The sequence below is a fragment of the Coregonus clupeaformis genome, unplaced genomic scaffold (genome assembly GCF_020615455.1).
Source record: "Coregonus clupeaformis isolate EN_2021a unplaced genomic scaffold, ASM2061545v1 scaf0043, whole genome shotgun sequence".
NCBI lineage: Eukaryota > Metazoa > Chordata > Actinopteri > Salmoniformes > Salmonidae > Coregonus > Coregonus clupeaformis.
The window spans coordinates 757044-781108 of record NW_025533498.1 but is presented as its reverse complement, the minus strand read 5'-3'; the positions used below and the strand labels follow the sequence as shown (position 1 = coordinate 781108).

Sequence of the window (24065 nt, the reverse complement as noted above, 5' to 3'; positions counted from 1 at the left end):
CTAAAGGTGACCTCCACCAGAATCACTCATGTACTTTTAAAGCCATTGAAGAGTCTATGCTCACATTGCTCAGAGAGTCTGGTTTTGTTTCAGCCAATATGAGGAGAAAGCAGAAACGGAGCACCCAGGCTAGCAACTATCTCTTTTATTTCTTTGAAATATTTTATAAAAGCTTTTATGAATAGCTAATTTTGATCCTTTAATAATACCCTGAAGGCGTTGCTTACAAAAATGTGACAGACCTTAAATTCCACTGCAGACAATGGTAAAGTGGTAATACATTTCCTACTCCTTTATTTCCACATAAAAATCCTTGACATACTGTATTTACAAACTCAGAACATAATTTTGTACAAAAGTGATTATTATACCTCTCTCAAGTCCAACCTGGACACACACACTCACATTGAAGAACTCAGCACGTTTCTTCTTTGGTCTCTTCAGGACCATGTCATCATACAAAGGTGTTTCTTGACAGTGGTCAATCAGACCAACCCTCTTCAAAAGCGTCCATGACAGTTTTACTGTAACACCCCACTGGTCCTTCCAGTGTAGGAGGTGCTTGTAAAGGAAGGTGAGGACAGGATAATCCTTTTGGAAAGTTTACGATGGTGTCGATTCCCAAACAACATCAGCATTCACGTTATTTAGCTGTGAACTGATGGGCTCACAGACAGAACAGTCTCAAACCAGACTTGAGCTTTCTTGGTAGAGAGAAACATTGTTGCTGTAGAAGAAGCTCCATTGATTCCTCCTAACACATGACTGTCTCCCATAGTGCAAAACCTTGAAATCAAGTAGTCAGTGACATGTGTAAAGTAGCTCTGTGGACATTGCTTTCCTCATGGCAAAAATACATCATATATTGAATTCAAATTATTATTTCATACCTCAATAATCTTAGAAAACCTTCTCAAAATGAGACAGAAAAAGGAGTTCAAATGTCAGATCTATGTCTGGATACACTGGTCTAGGAATCTATTGAATTAGATGTAAGGCAAACAGTTGATAAGGTGTATGTTTAGCAAACTCATTCTCAGCAAATCTGTGATATAGCAACAAAAAAAGTCTCAATTGCCTCACATTTCCTCACCCCAATTGCTTCGAATGGGTGAAATAAATAGAAAATAACAACCAATGTCCTTCCTCTTTACCACAAGGTGATTGTTAGGGCAAAGTGGAGCGTTGGAGTCTGCGACCACTGTCGGCATGAACCACTCGCTGCACGCCACATGGCAGCCATTACAGCACGGCCAGGTCATGGCAAGACTTGGCACGAACCTTCAGCGCCATCTTCTTGTTGTTCTTGGCCACCAGGCGGTCCAGGAAGCGGCGGGCCTTCTTGGTGAGGCTCTCCTTACGCTTGTAGACGGAGCGCCGGCGCTCGTTGGTCTCCTTGCTGTCTCGCCGCAGGCGGATCTGCCGGACGATGCCCTCGAAGAGCTCGTGAACGTTGTGGTGGAGCGAAGCGGATGTCTCTATGAACTTGCAGTCGAACACCACGGCGCATGCACGGCCCTCTGGGAGAGAGCAGAGCACAGAGAAAGAAAGGGTCAAACGAGAGGTGTTTACGTGTGAGAGGTCGACATTAGATTCATGTCTTGGTCTGACAATTTAAAATACATAAAGAAGCCACACCAGGCAACCAATACATGTACCAAAATTGCAGAGGATTATATACACAAAAAGTCAAAGACTTGTTTCCATTGTGGTCCTCTATTGGTAGGCATGTGGCTGCAAGGCTAAACAAGTGACATGGGCACTCTGTGCCATACATTCAATCATACACAATGTCCACATTTAGATATATACAAAACAATCACTGGATCAGGTGAATCTTGTAACATAACTACATTTGATCAATTGCACCAGATTTAGCACAAGCTTATTCTCATCTGCAGAACAGGTTAAATATTAAAACATTGACCAAATCAAAACATTGTTAAATACAGTGTTAGTGTATGAGATGTGTGCTGTAAATCCAACTCTTGGAATGTTAAATGAACAGTCCACAGTATGTCGTGTGGACTGCCAAATTTGATATGTTATCTCTATGTTCTGTAGTTGTAACTTTTGCTTGTTTCTTTGACGAAGAAGTCCACAGAAAATGCAACACGGACTGTTGTATGCCAAACTGTTTCACTCTCTTTTATAAGCAGAGTGCTGCTCATATTGCTTTAAATGGCTGTCATCAAATCACTGTTCAGAAGAAGGTGTGGAGAGATGCTTTAATGATGACATCATTGTCATTAGAATCAACGTTACCTTCTACAGCCACTTCTCTGGAGCGAACCAGGTCACTTTTGTTGCCCACGAGAATGATGGGAATGTTCTCGGCCTGCCGTATGCGCCGCAGCTGGATGCGTAACTCGGAGGCACTCTCGAAGCTGGTGCGGTCCGTGATGGAGTAAACTATGACGTAGGCGTTGCCCACCTGCATACAGTAGTCCTGGACCCACTTCTCATCCTTCTCCTGAGAGACACAAACCAAGACAAATGTTATCCAACAGAGATAAAGTTCAACATTCACCAACAATAGCCATATTTGGGGGCTCGCCAGGATCTGGACTTTGATATAGCATGTGTTCTTTGATGTTATCATTGAAGCCAACTTTGATGTCAAATATGCCCTCATCCATTTAAAAGATTAGTGATGGTCAACATGACGTTTTTACTTCCTTATTTGAAAAGAGTATAAGCTAATTGTGACAGATGGAACCAAGCGGATTTCTATGTATTTATGAATACAGAACTCTGGTTTCCAGGGATGGTCATTGGTCAAACATACAATACATCTATCTGACTTTCTGCCTCTATTGACACTTGGTGCCCTTAAACGCATTCAAACCACTGTCCTTATAGACATCCTTATGTCCTTATATCTCCTCTTACCCGGTACAGACAAATCAACATGCAGCCTGGCCTGCACGCTTCATTCCCCAGCTGTAATCAATACTGGAGTAATTAGGCCCCACAGCCATCAATGTCCCATACAGATGCTTGCCCCATGCCACTGGAGCCATGCACCACTCACTGACACAAGCACAACCAGGATTCTCCCCACTTTGGCTCAAGTCAATGGGTTACTGCTACAGGCACACAGAGCGAGCACATATTTTTCCACAATGAGGGGTTGCCCTTTAAGTATCATAGTTGTGCTGTTTCAGGCACAAGAGGATTTTTTATTTGCTCTACCTCAGTATTTGTGTTCTCTCGAGTGACATCAAGTACACCATGTATCTTGAAGGTAAACAAACTAAATAGATGAAGTTATAGAACTTGCTTTTTCCCGTTTTTCTTTTTTAAATTAGTATTTTTCCCACCTTTTTTATTTTGAAAAGCAAAAATATATCGTATTCGCCGCTACTGTGCAATCTATTTTTTGTGACAAAAAAACAGAGGTTTATGGTTATTGTCGGACCTGTTTCTCGTTCTCCCAGGTGTCCATGACGATGAGGATGGTCTCCTCCCCATCCACAGTCATGGTTTTCTCATAGGTGTCCTCTAAACCAACAAACAACAACCAGGAAAGAGATTAGAAAATATGTTATTATTTAATTCTGTACGTTCCTCAATAACGTTGGAAAACATTCTAAAAGGGAGACAGAAAAGGAGTTGAAATAGCTACGTCAGATGATGGATAGGCAGTATAATGTATAAATTGCAACCTAGTTGGCCTGCTACTTTTGGTAAACATTAAAATACAACGGTTACCCAAGTCATGGATTAAGCCTAGTCCTAGACTAAAAATCACTTCAATGGAAATTCTCAGTTGAACATGCTTTTTAGTCCAGGGCTAGGCTTAGTTTGTGTCCGGGAAACCACCCATACACCTTGTTGTAGATAAAGAAAGGATTTAGTATAATTTATGTCACCTCCTTCTACTATATGTCTACAATTGGTTGCAGTCAGCAGGTGTGAAGTCATTTGGAAATATCTCTCTCTATATGAGATATACAGAACCTGTCAAAAGTTTGGACACCTACTCATTCAAGGGTTTTTTCTTTATTTTTACTATTTTCTACATTGTAGAATAATAGTGAAGACATCAAAACTATGAAATAACACATATGGAATCATGTAGTAACCAAAAACGTGTTAAATAAATCAAAATATATGTTATATTTGAGATTCTTCAAAGTAGTTACCCTTTGCCTTGATGACAGCTTTGCACACTCTTAGCATTCTCTCAACCAGCTTCACCTGGAATGCTTTTCCCACATATGCTGAGCACTTGTTGGCTGAGTAGGTGTGTCCAAACTTTTGACTGGTTCTGTATACATGGGCTTGTTATTTGTGAATGGAGATCTAATGGAGACCTAAGGCTTGAAACCACATGGGCGCATATGCATGTATATCAGTGTGCTGAATCTGATTTTTTCTTATGATTAATAATTTATGCAATTTTAAGCTTATCTGTCTTTAGTAACTAAAATATGAAGGTGTTTTGCAAAGTTGGTAAAATATATTTGACATCCAAGAACTCTACCGATATGTTTATCCCTACTACCTATAAAAGGTGCTATGGAGTTATTACACTTCCACTACCATATCATGACTATGGAGTTATTACACTTCCACTACCATATCATGAATATGGAGTTATTACACTTCCACTACCATATCATGACTATGGAGTTATTACACTTCCACTACCATATCATGACTATGGAGTTATTACACTTCCACTACCATATCATGACTATGGAGTATTACACTTCCACTACCATATCATGACTATGGAGTTATTACACTTCCACTACCATATCATGACTATGGAGTTATTACACTTCCACTACCATATCATGACTATGGAGTTATTACACTTCCACTACCATATCATGACTATGGAGTATTACACTTCCACTACCATATCATGACTATGGAATCTAAGATGTGGAAAAAGCATTGAGCCATGTCTAGTTTAATCTGATGAGATCCTCCTAGCTGTCGTGACAGGGAGACTAAAACACACTTTGGCCAAGAGTGAAAGAGCTTGTTACATTTATTGTAAAAGACGCCGCATTAGACAATGACAAATGGTCCGGCAAAGCCTTTAGAAGTTGAGGTCATTGAGTTGAAGTGACAATATAGGTCAGAACCTGTAAACAAGCAAACAAGTAATATGTCTAGTAATATGCCTACATTGGCACGAGTTGTAATCTCCTCGTAATGCTGTTCTGTCCTCATAAAACACTCGCCATTCATCACACCAGCTCTAAACTAACCAAGGAGTCCACTTGACAGCTCAGTTGCTGCCAGTGTGACAAGCTAAGTGACAAGAAACTAAAAATAACAACAACACCACCAGTCAGTAACAGGCTGAAAACAGATGTCAGAGGGGGTGGGGGTGGGGAGGTGTCATAGGGGAGCCCTTATCTTTCTGAAGAGCTGGGACACACACACACACACACACACACACCACTGCCATGTCAGCAGAGCCTGAACCTAACCTCACCATCCAGCAAAGATAAGCAAGTGAGTGGAGCCCACACATCCACCCCCTCTCTTGCTCACTAGAACAGACAGGGGCAACCCCTCTCTGCTTCTTATTATTCATCTCTGTCCTGTTTGGGATAGCCTCTTTAGGAATGCCATCTCCTTACAATACCTCTCTCCTGTATGAGTTCCCATCCTCTGTCTGGCTGTGTCTGCATATGCTTTGGCATTTGGCAAAATACATGTACAGTACAAAGACTTTGAAAAGGTTTTCCTCTAATCTTTTCGGAAAATACAGGCTTTATCTAACTGAATTATGAAGTTAGGAAAATACATGTCCCCACGTCACCTCAGGAATTCTCTCCAGTCAAATACGCCTAACATCAGAATATTTTAGGCTGCGTTTACACAGGCAGCCCAATTTAAATCTTTTTTTCATTAATTGGTCTTTTGACCAATCAGATTAACTATGAAAAAGTTCTGATGTGAAAAGATCTGAGGTGATTGGTCAAAAGACCATATATTGTAATTGGGTTGCCTGTGTAAACGCAGCCAATGTGACCATATCAGTAACCACAGAGATGCACTGGGCCTAGTCAGTGCATATTCCAATTGCACACATTATAATGATCATGTAATATCTAGCATTTGATGGGGGAACTCCATTCCCAGTTTATCAGAGCGTCTCAAAATGTAGCTCATAGAAAACATCAACAGAGGCTATTCCCTATTTCAGGGATCATCAACTAGATTCAGCCGCGGGCCTATTTTTTCTTGAGTGGATGGTCAGGGGGCCAGAACATAATTACAAATAATTTGTAGACTGCACATTAACCACAAGAAGCCCAAACAGATATAATATTTGAACAAAACATAATAATTTCAAGCCTTGCTTACATTTGTATACGATCACAATTCTCTCTATTATGTGCGGGAATACTTGGAACAGATTTCCAAAATTAAAATCACTTGGAGCTGATTTGCTGGTGTTTTTTACAGTCTTTTATGTCGAACAACTTGGGGGGGGGGCAAATAACATCACCCGTGGGCTGCGAGTTGGGGAACCCTGCCCTATTTAGTTCACTACTTTTGAACAGGGTCCAAAAGTAGAACACTATGCACTATGTAGGGAATAGGATGCAATTTAGGATGCACAGTTTGAGAAATGACCAAACAGAACAGGGTCCTGGGTGGCGGTGTCAGTCAAACGGTGCCCTGTCTCAGCAGGTCTCCCTGACACACAGCCCTTCTGACAGCTGATGGGTCTCTCCACAACAACATGGCCATTTATAACATTCAGCTAGGCTGTGTCCCAAATGGAACCCTATTCCCTTTATAGTGTACTACTTTTGACCAGAGCCCTATGGTCAAAAAAGTAGTGCACTATAAAGGGAGTATAGGGTGCCATTTGGGATGCATCTTCAGCCAGTCACTCCCGTCCACGGCCATCAGCAATGACTCGACACACACAAGTCACAACAACATGAACCTCAAACGAATGAAGCCACTGTCTGTCTAGGCTACCCTATCAGGCATGACCAAATATTCTTAGCTCTATTATGAAATTGAGAACTATAGAGAAATTGGTATTCTAAAAGGACAACCTCCACAAACCACATCACAACAGCACAGCTGGATTCCCAAATGCATGGGTCAATACAAGCTGCCAATCAATGCTTTGAGGTCACTCACTACTACATGTGACAGTTACAGGAGTTCCATCAACATAGTTGTGACTGGTTAGCCAAGGTTATCAGGGCTAGGGCAATGTCAGAGACCATTACTGACAGTCATTGTTAAAGAGATGCATAAATTAATTAACTAATTTAATAACCAATTAGTCATTAGTGTCCATGGATTTTAATTAGCAGAAAAGGATGGATGATACTGAATTGTTTTTAGGTTATTGATAAGAGATTGACAAAAAACATCCCAATAGTTGGTTTGTAGGCCATACACACCATCAATTGCCTTGTAATAATCATAGGAATTGTGCTTAGTAAAAAAAACCACCTCCTGTATGGTCGTGAGCATCCTTCTCCTGTATGCCAGCAAAGATATTGGCAAGACTCGACTTTCCAACACCGTGGTCTCCTAGCAAAACAACGCGGTACAAACATTCTGCTCCGGAGCCATCCGAGTCATCGTCTGAGTCATCAGAAGACCAATTGGCGCGGCAGTGGAAAGACTTGTCTCCGGGATGGTATGAGGCGGACTGGCAGAGCGGAGGGTGATGGAGGTCGGCTGGCGGGTCTCTGCCTCTTGGCCCCGGCTGATGAGAGGCAGGGATAGGAGTACTTGCCCTTCTCCGCAAAGTCTCTTTGCCCTCTGTCTGGGTATGTGTCATCTTGGCGAAAAGGCAAAGAACATCCCTTAAAAAGAAGAATAGAGTATGCAGCATAATCAGAAGATAAAGTCATAATTTACTATAGGACATAAGAGTTAGTCTAAATAACATAATAAACCCCAATAATTAAAACTTTATAAACACACTGCTCCCCAATTAAAGCTAAACTGCGAAACAAACAAAAATAGCACATAGCCTAATGGAGTGAAAATAGTACTGAAACATAACATTGTCTTTCATTTACTCACAACTGTAGCCATGAATCTTCTAATTGTGTCCAGTATTCTCCATTGCAGAGCAAAGCACAGGCTACACCATATAGGCTAGTAAAGTTTTCGCGCGTCGGGGAGCCGTGTGTGAGCTGTCATTCTGTTCTTGTAACAAGACAAGCTTCCAATGTTTCAATCAGTTTTGTTACACTTGTATAGAATAGCTGATGGGACATTGCAACAGGAAACACTGGAGTCATGGCAACAGCCTGCAAAGTTCCACAACCCTGTTAAAAATTTAAGAGTTGAATCAGGGGTCGCTCTCTCTTCTTCTTCTACTCGCTCTTTCGCTCTCTTTCCTCTCTCTGTCTCCCTCTCCGTGTCACATACGACACACACACACACACACACACACACACACACGTTCAAAGGTATTCAGAGCCAATGTTTCAGATTACCTTCAGTGATAACATGCACTGAGACGTAGCCATAGTATAGCCTACTTCAAATATTTGGAAAACTCGAAGCACCACTAACTTTGTTAGTCAACAACTAAATAATGTAATAGGGACTGCCGTCGGTAATATAATTTCAATATCCTATTTTTGCTGTCATGAACCAACGTTTTCCTGGAACACTATTGCACTTCCTGTCAAAAAAGTTGTTGGCTACATGGTGGATTTCATATGTCATATGGCGGATTTCATATGTCACATGGCGTATGTTAATTAGGCCACTTTATTTTTCCACCTATGGATAGATACTCACCCGTGCTGAAAATTCCGCTAAACGCATGTAGGCAATGCGCGCTTCAACACGCTGCGTGTTAAAGACGAGCGGGTCCTCTGATGATGCGCGTGCTTCGAATCAGCCTTCATTTGATTTCCTCATTGCTGCTGCAACTTTTCCCTGTGCGACTTCACTTTAATCTCATTGAAGAACCCACCCCGACTACATGACGTGAAAGTAAGTCACTTCCTGTTCTAAACTGTTAGTATTATTTCTCTTTTACCACAATGTTTACCTCCACAGTGCAGACATACTTAAAAGGTGCCTTTAATGATTAGACATTGTCCACACAGGGCAACCACCGCTTTATATACAAATCTATATCTAGAAAATTACATTTCCTGAAGAAAATGTGGTGCGCTTGCTAGCATGTTTTAAAGTATTTATGGTTGTGAAATAAGTTATAGTAGTGGTAGTGACTGCAGTAGTAATGGTAGTGACTGGTTATAACTGAAAAAGTAGGTAGATGTAAAAATTGATTTATTGGACAGAACATGTAAAATATGGTTTAGTGTCTCTAGCTTGAACAATTCAAGAGTTACTGTTGGTAGGTCATATTATGCTAATATATGCAAATGTATATAGTTATAGTTGATTTAAAAAAAAGAAGGAATTTGAAGTTAGGACAGCCTGAACATGGGAAAGTTGGTTTGGTGTCTCTAGCTTGAACAGTTCAAGAGTTAGTGTTGGTGAGTTATTTGTATGCCTTTTTTTGCCATTGAAATGCATTGGGAGCGCATTTAAATATTGATATAGTTAAAAAAGTAGAAATGCTATCAGAAATGTTTTCTCAAGCAATCTGAGTTGGGGCAGTCTGGACTGGACATTTGGTAGTTGGTTTCATGTTAATAGCTTAAATCGTTTAAGCTCTAGAGTGGGCTAAAGAAATCAAATAATATGAATATGAAAGAAATCTAGAGTTGTGCTTTGTCTTCAGCAAGCGCTCCTAAATATGGGGACAGGATGTGTTTTATCCTAACCGCCATGTCTATTAGTACAGTATTCTGTTTAGATTTGTCAAATCAAGCCCCAGTGTTGAACTCTTTATGAAGTACAGAAATATCTTCAAAGTGAGCCCAGTCTCCACTAAAAGCACTTTTAGCAGTATGCTGCATAGTTTGTTTGAGAAAAGCAGTACACACACACACACATCTGTAAATCAGTTGTGTCCTAACACTGTGTGGGCAGAGTTCACACCCCTAGCCACAGACCAGAGCTCTCTACCAGGAAATTGTATTCTCTGAGGCTTGGTTGAATGTTTTCCAACTGAAGAAAATAAGTAATCAAACCAGTCGGCCGTACGATAGCCAGATGAAGGCCTTGCACTGTTTAGAAAGCCAGCTTCTTTCCCACACTTAAGTAAATTACAGTCAGAGACTTCCCAAAACTACAGTTAGAGGGTCTGCGGAGATTTGTAAAGAGGGGTTGGAAGTGGTTACTCTCACTGGGGCATTTACTGTGGAGAGAAAAAGCAAACAGAACATATTCTAAATATTGAACAGGATTTTCTGTGGACCGGCACATTGAAGAATGTGCTAATGGACAATAAATTAGATTAAACTGGCAATTATAGACTATCAATTATAGCTGAATGAAACCACACCAATAAACACATCAGATGCTCATTGGAGAGGTTTTGATACAATTCCATATGATTCCACTGCAAAAAAAAAGGAGAATAAAGAATATGCAAATGATTTGAAACTGAACCAAGGAGGTATATATTAGAAAGGTTCACAAATGTTTATTGGCCCCAGTTGACTGGTATTACAATGCAGATTGGACACTGTAGTAGGAGAAGATGGGCACTCAGTATAACAGAAATTATAGGGTTGTGTCAAGAAGAGCCCAGCAGGTTTAAATGCAGCCAAGCGACACACAAGTCGTGTCTCTCCTAGTCTGTCACACATCTAAATGGGGAGCCACTCCTCACGAGGGATGTTTAAGGTCACGTCCATATCCGGGGTGCATCTGGAATGAACACGACACACATTTAGAACCTTAATGTATACTGAGCACCATTTCCTTATTTACATACTTAGTATACATTTGGAAATGTTAATTGCTTGTGAAGGCATAATGCCATAAGGATGAAAGTATTTTGGTGCCATTACAAAGTGCCCTTCAAAAATGAAATCATGATTAAGTATTGGCTATTCTTGATGGATATTAGATATTTTTAAAACCTACAATACTAATGAACATATAAACATTGCACACAAAATGATACAGTACATGCACATAAAGTGTGTTCTCCAATTTACATCCTATAATAATATAATAATAATATGCCATTTAGCAGACGCTTTTATCCAAAGCGACTTACAGTCATGCGTGCATACATTTTTGTGTATGGGTGGTCCCGGGGATCGAACCCACTACCTTGGCGTTACAAGCGCCGTGCTCTACCAGCTGAGCTACAGAGGACCACGGATCCTATGATAGATGTATTGTAGACCAATTCAATTGTGATGATTAAGACCTACATTTTCCATCCTAAAAATGGCCCATCTGAGTGACAACAAATTAATGGAAAGTAACATCTCCCATTGCCATAAGTAATTGTGAAATACAGAATAAACAAGCTGACAGCCGTTTCCTGTATCATATTACGGAAGGAAAAAAAACATACATATCAAATAAACATACTTTCTCCCCAAAAGTGACTTCAGACAATAGAGTGAGAGAAATCCGTTGTATCTGTATGGACTCGCTATTTACCAGCCCGGAGAATTATGAGTTTGAATCAGTCATAGTCAATACAGCTAATTCCATATAGAACATCTGCACTTACAGTTCAACTTCATATTTATAGTTCCCTCTCTGAGGCTTAAAACACGTCATTGCTAAAAAGGTGTCTTTGCGAAGTGAGATTCAGGATGTTTACCCAAAACATTGTAATTTCGCAAAACCCTAATTCAACATTAAATCTCCCTTGTATAAAATGTCACGTGAAATTAATGTATTCCCCAGAGGGGAACATTTTATGGTTGAATATTTGATGAGTTGTATGTATGAGGGATTTTCATGGTCTACAGCGTGGAGTGTCATCTTGCTTTGGAACAGGCTGGGGGGAAATTTGAGCACCTTATTAACCTTTAATGTCAGACTGGGACTCTGTGAGCACAGGGCTCTGCTGTGCTTCTTCATTTCCATTTAAGATGGCGCTACAAGTCTGTTTCCAACCCTGGTTAATATTAGATGGTGATACCCCATTACTCTTTCCGAGACATCGATTTTGATGGAACAAGGAAGAGGTTAAATTCCTGCCACATGTCTATTAGTTCTGTCTAGATGGTTTTGTGACACTGATAAGATGTCAGATAGATAAACAAGCCAACAGTTCAGTGGGTATCTACAGTATATGGTTGGTATTATAAAATTGTCATACTCTTTGCCTAGAGTTCTCAATGTACTACTCTTTGGTAATAGTTTCTTTAATAAAAGAAGGCAAGGAAATTAGCATTAGTAATTGTTTTAGTTTTAGAGATGGACATTTCAGAGATGCACTTTAGACAATGTGTCTTGAGGAAAGGTTATTGATGGAGGTTTTAAAGCCCCCCTCAAGAACCTTTTCCAAAGCCAGATTGTCTAAAGTGATCAACCCCATGGCATGGATTGGGGACGGCACAACCTATTAAGAGCAGCAGTGTACAGTAAGGTGCCTTCCATCACCTTGACATACTTATCTGATTTGGGGAAAACGTCTTGGAAGATGTCTTTCGTGATGTTGGTCCGTGATAGTTGCAGTTCCTGGACACTCTGGATCAGCTCTCTGTTCTTATCTTCCAGCTCCGCAATTTCCTGAAACATTGAAAGCATGAGTGAGTGACACAGAAAAGGAAGAAAATAATTACTTTTCAATTACAGTCATTTTCAGATAAAGCCATGATAAAAAAGAAAAATGGGTTTCTGTTTCATATGTTGATGATGACCTGTATGGAGTTAGAGTGAGTCTGAGTCCATTATGACTTGCTGAAGTATCAAATTGGTAGCAATTTTTGTAATTATTAACCAAACCTTTTTGTGGATTCCAATTTCTTTCTTTATCGTCTGATTATGTGTGGCCATCAGTTTGACCACACAGGGAATATATGAAACATTTTGCTGAAAACAGAGAGAAAGGATTAAAGCCATGCAAATGGTGTCAACATCTACTCCTGCCAATAAAGTTTGACTTTAGCTCATTACAAAGATAAGCCTCAGAAATAGCCCTAAGATTATACTTACTGAATGTTTGTATAAAACATTTTAGCGGCAAGTGAGAATCATTCATCCTAAAAAAAACGATAGACCTTTGTATCCTATGTATTATGTTTGTGTCGAATGTGTGATGTTAAATGTTTATTTTTTATTTTTGTATACAGCAGTGCTGTGTGTCCAAGGCAATTTCCCCTGAGGAACAATGAAGTAAATCCTATCCTACCTTAGCTATGACAGAGAGGACTTCCTGCTCTTTTTGTTGGGATCGTCTCTCCAGGTACACCATCTCTGTCTGGCACAGCAAGTTCACGTCCTCATTCTCGTCCTGGAACCACAGGAATGAACGGGACACAGCATATGAGACTACAGCCTCTTGCATTCTATTGGAGGAAGTTGCCATTGAAAGACCTGTTGACCTGCTGTGTCTCTTTGAGTTTCTCGATCTCTCTCTTTATCTCGGCAATGCGCAGGGCCTTGACGGGGTACTCTTTGTCCTTGTAGGTCTTCAGGGTGTGGAGCTCCGCTTGGGCGTTCACCAGCTCTGCCTTCACCCCCCTCAGCTGCTCATGGAGACCTGACAAGGTAACACATCAAGGGCTTACACTCAGACACTTCAATCATAAATGAGGGAACGGCCCTGCATGCAAACACACGTCTTCCCTTTGAGTTCCCAAACACCAGTCAACCAGATTGTCCTTGTGCTGTCACACATACAACTATAAACTTTAATATCGACATTCATAGGCACATTTACTGTAAAACAAAACAGTATTCATAATTTACAAGCACACTTGACTTACTGTACTACTATATTTGCTTATGATTTATAATTCTCACTCTGCCATAGGCAACACAATGAATAAAAACGGAACTTGTTGTTGCCTCTGCATTTTACATTATTTATAATATCACCACTTACCCCAAAGTCTGTTCTTTGCAGCAGCCTCAGCGTCCTTGAGCTCTGTCTTGGCCTGCTCAATCTGACTGTGGCTCCAGCTGTTGAAAGCAGCTATCGAACTCTTACAAAGAAATAGGGTAGACTTTTTTTATTCAGGGTACCAATAGTATGCTCCTACATTATGGTACAAATGGTGGTATTGGTTTACTACATTACAAGAGTCTTAGTATGTCTGAACGTCTCAAGGAGAATATCAGGTTCTGAGCTCACACTGTTACAGCTGATGGTGATCTATAGTCTAACTGACTGTTACAGCTGATGGTGATCTATAGCCTAACTGACTGTTACAGCTGATGGTGATCTATAGCCTAACTGACTGTTACAGCTGATGGTGATCTATAGCCTATCTCAGCATTTCCCAAACTCAGTCCCGGGGACCCCAAAGGGTGCACATTTTGGTTTTTGCCCTAGTACTACACAGCTGATTCAAATAATCAAAGCTTGATGATGAGTTGTTTATTTGAATCAGCTGTGTAGTGTTAGGACAAAAACCAAAACGTGCACCCTTTGGGGTCCCGAGGACCAAGTTTGGGAAATGCTGGCCTAACTGACTGTTACAGCTGATGGTGATCTATGTGTTGATACTCTGTACTTCTATCATATATACAGTATACTTATCTATATCTATCATATCTAGAGAATTCAGTTACATATGAGTGCAGTAGAATAGACAGTGAGGTGCTTGCCCAATCTATTTGAGTGAGTACTAGGTACTAGGACACAAGTGTGTCCTGTCCTCAATGGAGCAGATATAGAGGAATAGATTGACATAGATTCTATGTACTCACCCCTAATTTCTCATGCCGGATGAGGAATTCCCTGGCACTGGACACTGACTGTCTGTCTGTGCTGTCTATCTCCCCGGCCATGCGGACATTGCTCTCCTGCAGCAATGCACAGTGCTTCTCCAGCTCCATTAGGGCCTTCTTCCTCGACATGATCAGCAACTGAAAGTGGTTGTTATTTGTTTATTTACATGTAGAATTAAATACCTTTCCTATTTACGCAGTATTGTGTTTTAAGGGTAGATCTTGCGGTCCTCTGTAGCTCAATTGGTAGAGCATGACGCTTGTAACGCCAGGGTAGTGGGTTCAATCCCCGGTACCACCCATACGTAACAATGTATGCGCACATGACTGTAAGTTGCTTTGGATAAAAGCGTCTGCTAAATGGCATATTATTATTACTTTATAACTTGTCTCTAAATCACAAGTGTTTATGGGTTTTCACACCTCCCTTGTACTTGATTGATCAATTAAGGTCACTGATTAGTTAGGAACTCCCCTCACCTGGTTGTCTTAATTGGACACAAATTAAAAGGAAATAACAAAAACTAGCAGAAACTATGCCCTCCATGGAATAAGTTTGACACCACTGGTCTAAATCTATTAATGCTATGGACTATCTCTTATGGCCTGTTACTCCCTCTAGTGGTTGACTGTGGCTATCGACTCAACATGATGACAGGAACGTCTCTACTATTCAATAGCTGAGGATTTTACAGATCACTTTTTAATGTCTTGTGAAATAGGCTATATATACATTCAGTGTTTTGATATTTTCTTGTTTCTTCAAAGTGATGGGGTCCAGTTTCACTCTTTCGTTCCTCCTCCGTCGAGAGAGTCGACCCATAGATGATGCAGTGGACTCTTCATGGCCAGTGTTGAGGCGAGACTTCCCTGTCAAAGGCAAAACAAGAAGTCAACCATTTTAGTTCATTTCCCTTTGACAACTTATGCCTTCTGCATCATATGAAGCTGGATTTTCATTCAGTGAATCTTTTCCTTCTAGCATGTGTCAACCTAGTCTCCCCAGTTTAACATATTTTACATTCAAAGATGAGTTGATAGCTCACCTGGCTTGTCAGTTGTTGGAAAAATGTTATGGGAGGCGGAGGAGGGCCCACTGTCCTCTCTCCCTGTGGCGTGATAACGCTCGCTTGGTGAGCCAGTAGTCTTGTTGGGCAGTGGGGGCAAAATCACCCAGGGAGGGGGCTCTGTCTTGCTCCTGTTGCATCTCTCCCACTTGCTGTAATCCTAAACAGATATTAATACTATTTATTGTGTGTGTGTGTGTGTGTGACTTATGTCTGTCTGTCTGCCTCTCTGTCTGTCTATCTATAATTCTGCCTCTATCCACTATATATATATATATATATATATATATATATATATATATATATATATATATATATATATATATATATATATATATATATATATATATTGTGTGTGTGTGTGTGCACATCATCATGACAATGAACTTACCAATTTCTTGAAATCTTCCTTCAGTGACTTGACAAGATGGTTTGGCAGTACATTCATTGCTTTTACATCAATAAATCGTCATAAGTTGATTCCAAAGGTGAACTTGCAGCATAATAACAAGTCATTCTAACTTTTGAAATATAAATACGACTTGCAACCTTGCTAATTTAACTGTGACCTAGCTGCATAATATAGAAGTTACTCCGGAATGTTCTGTAACGCTTCCCTTCGCCATAGCAACCACATCGACGACGAAAAAGACCGCCACCTACTGGAACATGGACGAAGCTATGGACGAAACATTCTGGATTCGAACTTGGGTAACCAAATAGGCTACACTGAGCGCTGGTCCGGGAGATAAACATACCCGTAGCAGGCTATATATTTTGCCGGTATTCCTTTGTAGCTTGCATTTAGTCTACATTCAAGTTCAACCATTTATTTGGATTATAATAAGAGTACATAAAAATGTAGCAAGTTGGTGTGACACAGAGATTTGCACTTCCCTGAAATGACATAACACAATTCTTCCATAATAGGTTTTTTAATGTGATAAAGCATCGCAGATTGTCGGTGCAATCCGTACCCAATATCAGACAAAAGTTGAGTAACAATACAATTGAAATACAGATTGTATTTTACATTAATTAAAAGCACCACTCTGCAATATATTAAATATGAATGTGCACAATTATATTAATCTATAAAATTATCTGAATATGTGACATTGATTTCTAATACATCGTATTTCATCATAAATAGAGCTGCATTATAATCTTTCACTTTTATATATTTTTTATATTATTATCTGTGAACAAGTATTAGCACACAATTGTGGATAGAAAGATTAGTTAATACAGCTGCAAAATTACAAGTTGTAAAAAGTTTGAGAGAACCTGTTTTTCAGAACAAATACAAAATATACCACAGATAAACCTCAGTTGTGTTATCACAAAATACAAATGACAGTATAAAGTTACACACATCATTTGGTACAATATTTACAGACTGAACAGATTACATTATTGTTGATTTAACCCAAACAATATTCAAGAGGATGACCAGGGCACCATGGTAGCATAATAGGCCTGTAGCTGCAAGATTTTGAGTGAATATGACAAATCCTCTTGAGATTCTTGTTGTGCATATGAAATGGCACCCTCTAGTGTACTACTTATAGGAAATAGGGTGCCATGGGCTCTGGTCAAAAGTAGTGCACTAAATTGGGAATAGTGTGCCATTTCAGATGCAACATTGGTCGTGTCGCTGTGGAATGTTTTCATCTTGACAAGTCGACAGGTTTCGGTGTCTCATCTCCTCTTGCTCTCTTCAGTTCAGACCGTGTTGTTGTTGATGTCCATCCGGCCGACCAGCTCGGTGACCAGCGTCTGCAGGGTTTGCGAGCGCAGCTTGCTGATCTCCAGTACAGCTTCATGGTTGACCGACTCAGTGTCGTCATAGCTCTTGACCACCTTGTTGGTGATGAGAGAGAGGCCAAACACCCTCATGCCACAGTGGGTGGCTACCACCACCTCTGGTGCTGTGCTCATTCCTATGAGGAGAAGAGGAGAGGGGAGAAGATAAGAACACCTACTGCTACTCCTACATACTATAATGCATTAGAGTGGGGACCTACATTTTTATGAAGGAATACAAGTCTAATGCACAAAGCATATCTCAGATGTCTTATAAAATGTTGCCCTAAAATGATCAATCACCAAGCACTTAAATAGATAAATCTACCAAGAGAGCAAAAACAGATCTGGGACCATGCTATAATCTATAATCTATCTGGGAGTGAACAAGTTCTAGTTCTCTTACCCACAGCGTTCACCCCTAGTCTGTGAAGAAGTCTGGCCTCTGCGATGGTCTCGAAGTTGGGCCCTCCCACCATACAGTAAACCCCCTCCTGGACGAACTGAGAGATGCCCATGCTCTTACAGAGGTCAAAGGCTATTTTCCGCAGGTCTTTGTCATACACACCAGACATGGGAGGGAACCGGGGACCAAACCTGGTCAACACAAAACAATATGATGTTCAAATAAGAGAATTGTGATGAATATGAATGTAAATGTTCATCTATGAAGCTGAATAAAGAACATCAAGCAATGATGGGCTCTAATGAAACATGTAGGCTACTGAACCACATCACTAAAGGGTTACACAGCACCAAAGGCTCTGTGGAGTCGTTTCTGGTATTTTGAGGTTGTTTGTGGTAATTAGTTAGTAGGACCCATTATAAAGTGAGAACCCCTGACCTAGACTAGAAGATCTCACTCACTTGTCATCATTGGGTCCGTTGAGGGGATTGAGCCCAGCCAGGCCAGGGAAGTTGATGTGATCTTTGATGATCATGATGTCCCCAACCTGGTAGCTGTCTGCCAGCGAGCCTGCTGCATTGGTCACAATCAGGGTCTCTACCCCCAGGAGCTTAAATACCCGCACAGGAAAGGTAGTCTGAGAGAGAGAGAGAGAGAGAGAGAGAGAGAGAGAGAGAGAGAGAGAGAGAGAGAGAGAGAGAGAGAGAGAGAGAGAGAGAGAGAGAGAGAGAGAGAGAGAGAGAGAGAGAGAGAGAGAGGAGAGAGAGAGAGAGAGAGAGAGAGAGAGAGAGAGAGAGAGAGAGAGAGAGAGAGAGAAAATGATAGGGTTAACCCAAAAGAAGTTGGAACACAACACAGATTCAGTAAGCCTGTAGTGGGACAGAACAACATATTCCTTCAGTAACTGCCTGAGCCCAGAGCCAACTTAACAAAACCTGGAGTTATGCAAGGAAGACAGTAGCAGCATTGGTTGGCACTGCGTTTTTTTAGCGAGTGAATTAGCCATGTGATGCAGGTCAACGTGATCACCCAAATTCAGATGCTGTGACTCATTGGGTGTGTTGTGGAAAATTCAATCCAAAGATTAAGGCAGAGACTATTTCATGATATAATAGAAACCTCTTTAATACAAGCAGCTGCAGGGGAGACCCACCTCTGATTTCAAAGAAGAAATGGTTACATGTCCCTTATATAGTGGGAGGTGATAATACAATCATATTGTTCACACAACAGTTATTTCAATACAATCAACAGTTCCGGAGCACAATGGCCTTGTGTAAGGGTGCAGACATACCATGAGTCTATGAAAGGCATAACATCACAGTCCAACACAGAACATATCCCCAACAGCTCACCCCAAGTTCTGCTACCACAGTTCAATTTCCAAAAAGACAAGGGCTGTAGCTTTCAAATTATATGTCACTTTCTATTTTTCTGGTTGGTGAGATCTGACTGATGCACGGGTGAGAGAGGTGAGGCGGAGGGGCGACGCTTGATTAGTGCATGGTTGAGACGACCAGGGGAGGGCTGAGGGTTGATAAGGAATGAGGAAGTTCCTAATATGGTGTGTTTCTTGGTACTAATATTTGCTCCCTGAGTGGACAGTGACAGCTGTTATTTTTCATCTATTTGTGCCAATGGGGATGTGCATTAACACTATTTTCATTGTTTCTCAATCCACAGTGATCAGTATCGAGAAACAATGAAAAGAGTGTTAACGCCATCCCCATTGGCACAAATAGATGAAAAATAACAGCACCATATTAGGAACTTCCTCATTCCTTATCAACCCTCACTATGGTACTCACTATCGCCATCCCCATACTGACCTTACAGAGTGAGTGTCCCTCATACATGTGGAAACGACCCTGCATGCAAACACACATCTTCCCTTTCAGCTCCCCAAACACCAGTCTCCCAGCGTGTCCTTGCACTGTGAAGCCACACACACACACACACACACACGCACACATACACACACAAACACAGTCATTGTCACATAAACAACAGTCCAAAAACACATTTAATGACCCTGTAGCTCAGTTGGTAGAGCATGGCACTTGCAACGCCAGGGTTGTGGGTTCGTTTCCCACGGGGGGCCAGTATGAAATATGTATGCACTCACTAACTGTAAATTGCTCTGGATAAGAGCATCTGCTAAATGACTAAAATGTAAACGACGCCGTTAAACTTGTTCAATATGCTGACCGTTTAATTTTCATAACAAAGATTCCAAGTTAATGTCATCATGGCCATTGTGGTGTGTTAGGTATATTATGTTGATCATTATTGTATATCTTATTGTAACAATCAATGTATGTTACACAAACTTCTGCCCTTGGTCCATGTGAACATTCCCAGCCCCCATATCTCTTTCTCTCTCTCTCTCCTTTCTTCCTTTATATTAATTTTTTTTCTCACCTGTGCTCTGTGGGAACCCGGGTATGTCGGAGTAAGGGAAGGAGTCCTGGCATTTGAGAGCATCAGCCAGCATGCCCAGTCCAGAGCCACAGATGATGGCCACTTTGGGCCTGTGCTGCGTCTGGGACAGGAGCCAGCTGGCTGTCTTCTGGTAGTCATCATGACTAAGGAAACAGGACGAGGAGAACACTGACTCAGACTGTCTAGCGCGGGCTCTGGGAACAATAACTATCCTGTCATGGGCAATACTGTAAGTCGCTTTCGATAAAGGGTCTGCTAAATGGCATATATTATAATAATAATAATAATTATTATTATTATTATTATTAACATGGTCCCCTCAGTGACAATTTAGTTCTCACACAGAATCGGACATCTTTTAAGACAACAGGTCTTGTATGTTCCATTGTGAATGTGCATGTGCATGTACAGACTACATGTGATTTTACTTAACATACATCACGTGTGTATAGAACAGGGTTAGGGTCAATTTAAACTGAAAAATTGAAAAGCTTTTGAAATGGAATTTCAATGTACTTCCTGAATTGACTGACTTCATTTCAAATTGAACCCAACCATGGTATAGCATATGCTCAGATACACGTTCAGTATGAGTGAGATGTCCTGTTTTACAGGAATCATGAATCACGCAATACTACTCATTATTGCCATAAAAGGGTATTCATCTGTCTGACCTAAGCAGAACGAGAAACAAAATCCATCCTCAGTACTGGTTTGTCTAATAACTGTGAAAGTTGTCAATAAAATGCTGTGGCAAAAGCACAGAATGCATAAAACTAAAGGTGGCATGAAACAACATTAATATTATTACTCTGTACAAAAAAGTTAAGCGAATAACCAACAAGACAAAACAAATCTATTAAGGACAGATAATGTATTCTACTAACATTCAAGTAATGAGGACAACTTGATTTCACACAAAAACAGCTGGCACTTCAATGGTGTCCAGATTGAATCCTACAAAAAATATACACACTGGAAAACTCACCCAAACACCAGTAAAGGAAAAAGCAATGACTTACCAGATCTGATCTTTGCTGTGCATTTTGAAGGTTATGTGGTTGATATACGGTAGGTCTTGAAATAGCAAAAATAAAGCCTGATGTTGATGTTGTTGTATTTGTTATGATGTAGGATTTCCCCCTAGATGATACAACAGAGTACTATAGATCTATACACTACCCTATGGACAGTGGTGTGTGAATGAAGTCACAGTATCTCTGGCTCCAGTTAAATAGACTCTGTGCCGGTTCCAGAGTAGTCACATGGTCCCTGATTGGTTACAACCCTTCCACGGCCAATAGCATTAATAAATAAGACTCTCTAGTAGAGAGGTGTGTCAGGGGTTTGTGTGCATGGGACAAATTGCATTGGAGCTCCACACTGAGTCACTTTGTTTGGATACGCCTCCTGTATAATCCATTTGGCTCAGTTTTCGGTCAAGCCCAATGTAATGTAATTCTGAGTTAAGTTGGATAATGATGGTGAGGCTGTGCACGTTTTGTGTTCCCCTCCTAATCAAATCTTGTAGTGGACCAGCCAAAGTTAGGAACTTTGTTTTTACACTGCTGCTACTCACTGTTTATTATCTATGCATAGTCATTTTACCCCTACCTACATGTACAAATTACCTCGACTAACCTGTACCCCCGCACATTGACTCGGTACCGGTACCCCCTGTATATAGCCACATTATTGTTATTTTATTGTGATACTTTCTTAAATAATTGTTTTATTTATTTTTTAGTTTATTTAGTAAATATTTTCTTAACTCTAATTTCTTAAAACTGCATTGTTGGTAAAGGGCTTTAAGTAAGCATTTCACGGTAAGGTCTACACCTGTTGTATTCGGCGCATGTGACTAATAACATTTGATTTGATTTGATATTTGATTTGAGATATAGGCTTTTGGCATGAACGCATCGGCCATCACCAGCGAGTGAGCTGTGCATCATTGGGTGAGTCAGTGAAACTGGAAAGCATTTTTAGGACTATAAATTCCTCCTCATATTGCAGCCTACAATATGTGCGTCTCCACACACACCTAGGCCTAGGCTATTGATGGATTCAAGACAGGGTCGTTTTTATTGATCTCAGATTCTCACTTTGTCAGTGTCAAAGTAGCCTGCATTTCGATAATTTTGGAAATATTTCAAATACAATCGCAGGAAAACACAGGTTGGAAAGCAAATGGCTCCTGCTGAAAAGAGAAGATTCTAATCTGTATGCTGTAGGCTACCAAAATATTTGATCAACTTCCAAATATTGTTTTACAAAGTAAAACAAGAGAGCTATAGGTTTTTGGCATGAACGCATCGGCCATCACCGGCGAGTGAGCTGTGCATCATTGGGTGAGTCAGTGAAACTGGAAAGCATTTTTAGGACTATAATTTCCTCCTCATATTGTAGCCTACAATATATGTCTCCACACACACCTAGGCCTAGGCTATTGATGGATTAAAGACATGGTCGTTTTTATCGATCTCAGATTCTCACTTTGTCAGTGTCAAAGTAGCCTGTCATTTTGATAATTTGTGCAGTATTAAAAAAGATTCTGCCAGTCTCCAGTCATGTAAAATTACTTAGAATTGCATGAGATGCATTTATAAAATGACAAATTTTTCCGGGATCCTAGGCTACTAAAAATGTTCCCCATGCATGCAACATCTGTAAGTGCCTCAACTCTACAGCTCTATGCCACTAAGCAAATACGATGATATGCTTGAAATTATTTATTATAAAGGTGGGTTATTTTATGCGTTCCGGTACCTCAGAGCTCCCCATGTCACCCCCCTCTCGAGCTCACTTTTTGTTCAGGCACCTCCCGATTTAAGGACTGGTCTTTACATACACTAAATAATATGTGTGAAATTTGTTTAGATTTAGAATGGGCCATAATCATGCACCTGTCGGAACAGGGGCAGGGTAAAAAAAAGACATGTCATCCATATGCAGTTGAATAGCAAATGGAGGAAGCCAGGTAGGCTACTCTGGTTGTAAAGCAAAGCAATGTGCTATATGGAAAGTTGAGAAATAAATATAGTAGGCCTAGCTGACGGGATCCTCCTCTTTTAATAGAGGCCATCAAAACTATGTTTTCTCATGCAATTGCATAGCATTGCCTATAGAAATGTTGCGCAACTGCAACACTTATTTTATTCCATGCATCAAACAGCTAAGAGGAGCTGGCTCTTGCTGCGCAACAGGTGATCGTATTCTGCTCAAACTCTGAATGCCAGGGCTCTCATTAAGTGTTTGATTTTTGATGGCATTTGCATTGATGTCAGAGTGATTAGAGGGACAATAGAGTGCTGAGTACTGGTGATTAGCGTCTGGCCGTTAGCAAGTTTGGTAGGCTACTAATGACCATCAGAGGCATCAGAGACAGTTTTAGAGAAGCCTAGTTACCATGACTCAATGGTCACATGGAATTTGACTGCGGTCATGACTCCTGACTGCCGGTGTGGCGGTAATAGGGTCACGTAACAGCCCTAACCATGACAGTTTACAATCCAGGGTTACTCCAAGCAGTTTAGTCTCCTCAACTTGCTCAATTTCCACATTATTCATTACAATATTTAGTTGAGGTT

General features: G+C 40.6%; 3 protein-coding genes across 4 annotated transcripts; all 3 read right to left on the bottom strand.

Annotated features, from left to right (window-relative positions):
* Window positions 1–266: 266 nt before the first annotated feature.
* Window positions 267–8929, bottom strand: LOC121577778 (GTP-binding protein REM 1-like). Of its 2 annotated transcripts, none has more exons than XM_041891659.2 (5): window positions 8764–8929; window positions 7453–7811; window positions 3422–3504; window positions 2266–2473; window positions 267–1520 (listed from the first exon to the last, which is right to left on the bottom strand). In XM_041891659.2, the coding sequence occupies exons 2-5, from the start codon at window positions 7784–7786 to the stop codon at window positions 1243–1245; spliced, it is 903 nt and encodes a 300-aa protein (XP_041747593.1). In that variant the 5' UTR covers window positions 7787–7811; window positions 8764–8929; the 3' UTR covers window positions 267–1242. The 2 variants fall into 2 exon arrangements, with proteins under 2 accessions (XP_041747593.1, XP_045068645.1); XM_045212710.1 differs by lacking the exon at window positions 8764–8929 and adding an exon at window positions 8035–8332.
* A 1579-nt stretch (window positions 8930–10508) lies between these two features.
* On the bottom strand, window positions 10509–16438 carry cunh20orf96 (chromosome unknown C20orf96 homolog). Its single transcript, XM_041892937.2, has 10 exons — window positions 16213–16438; window positions 15801–15981; window positions 15488–15624; window positions 14734–14892; window positions 13907–14006; window positions 13404–13561; window positions 13211–13312; window positions 12805–12891; window positions 12470–12588; window positions 10509–10755 (listed from the first exon to the last, which is right to left on the bottom strand). Exons 1-10 carry the CDS (start codon window positions 16267–16269, stop codon window positions 10695–10697), a joined length of 1161 nt encoding a protein of 386 aa, XP_041748871.2. The 5' UTR covers window positions 16270–16438; the 3' UTR covers window positions 10509–10694.
* A 668-nt stretch (window positions 16439–17106) lies between these two features.
* On the bottom strand, window positions 17107–21687 carry LOC121577780 (purine nucleoside phosphorylase). Its single transcript, XM_041891660.2, has 6 exons — window positions 21498–21687; window positions 20455–20618; window positions 19863–19966; window positions 18495–18670; window positions 18034–18224; window positions 17107–17764 (listed from the first exon to the last, which is right to left on the bottom strand). Exons 1-6 carry the CDS (start codon window positions 21518–21520, stop codon window positions 17547–17549), a joined length of 876 nt encoding a protein of 291 aa, XP_041747594.1. The 5' UTR covers window positions 21521–21687; the 3' UTR covers window positions 17107–17546.
* Window positions 21688–24065: the final 2378 nt, after the last annotated feature.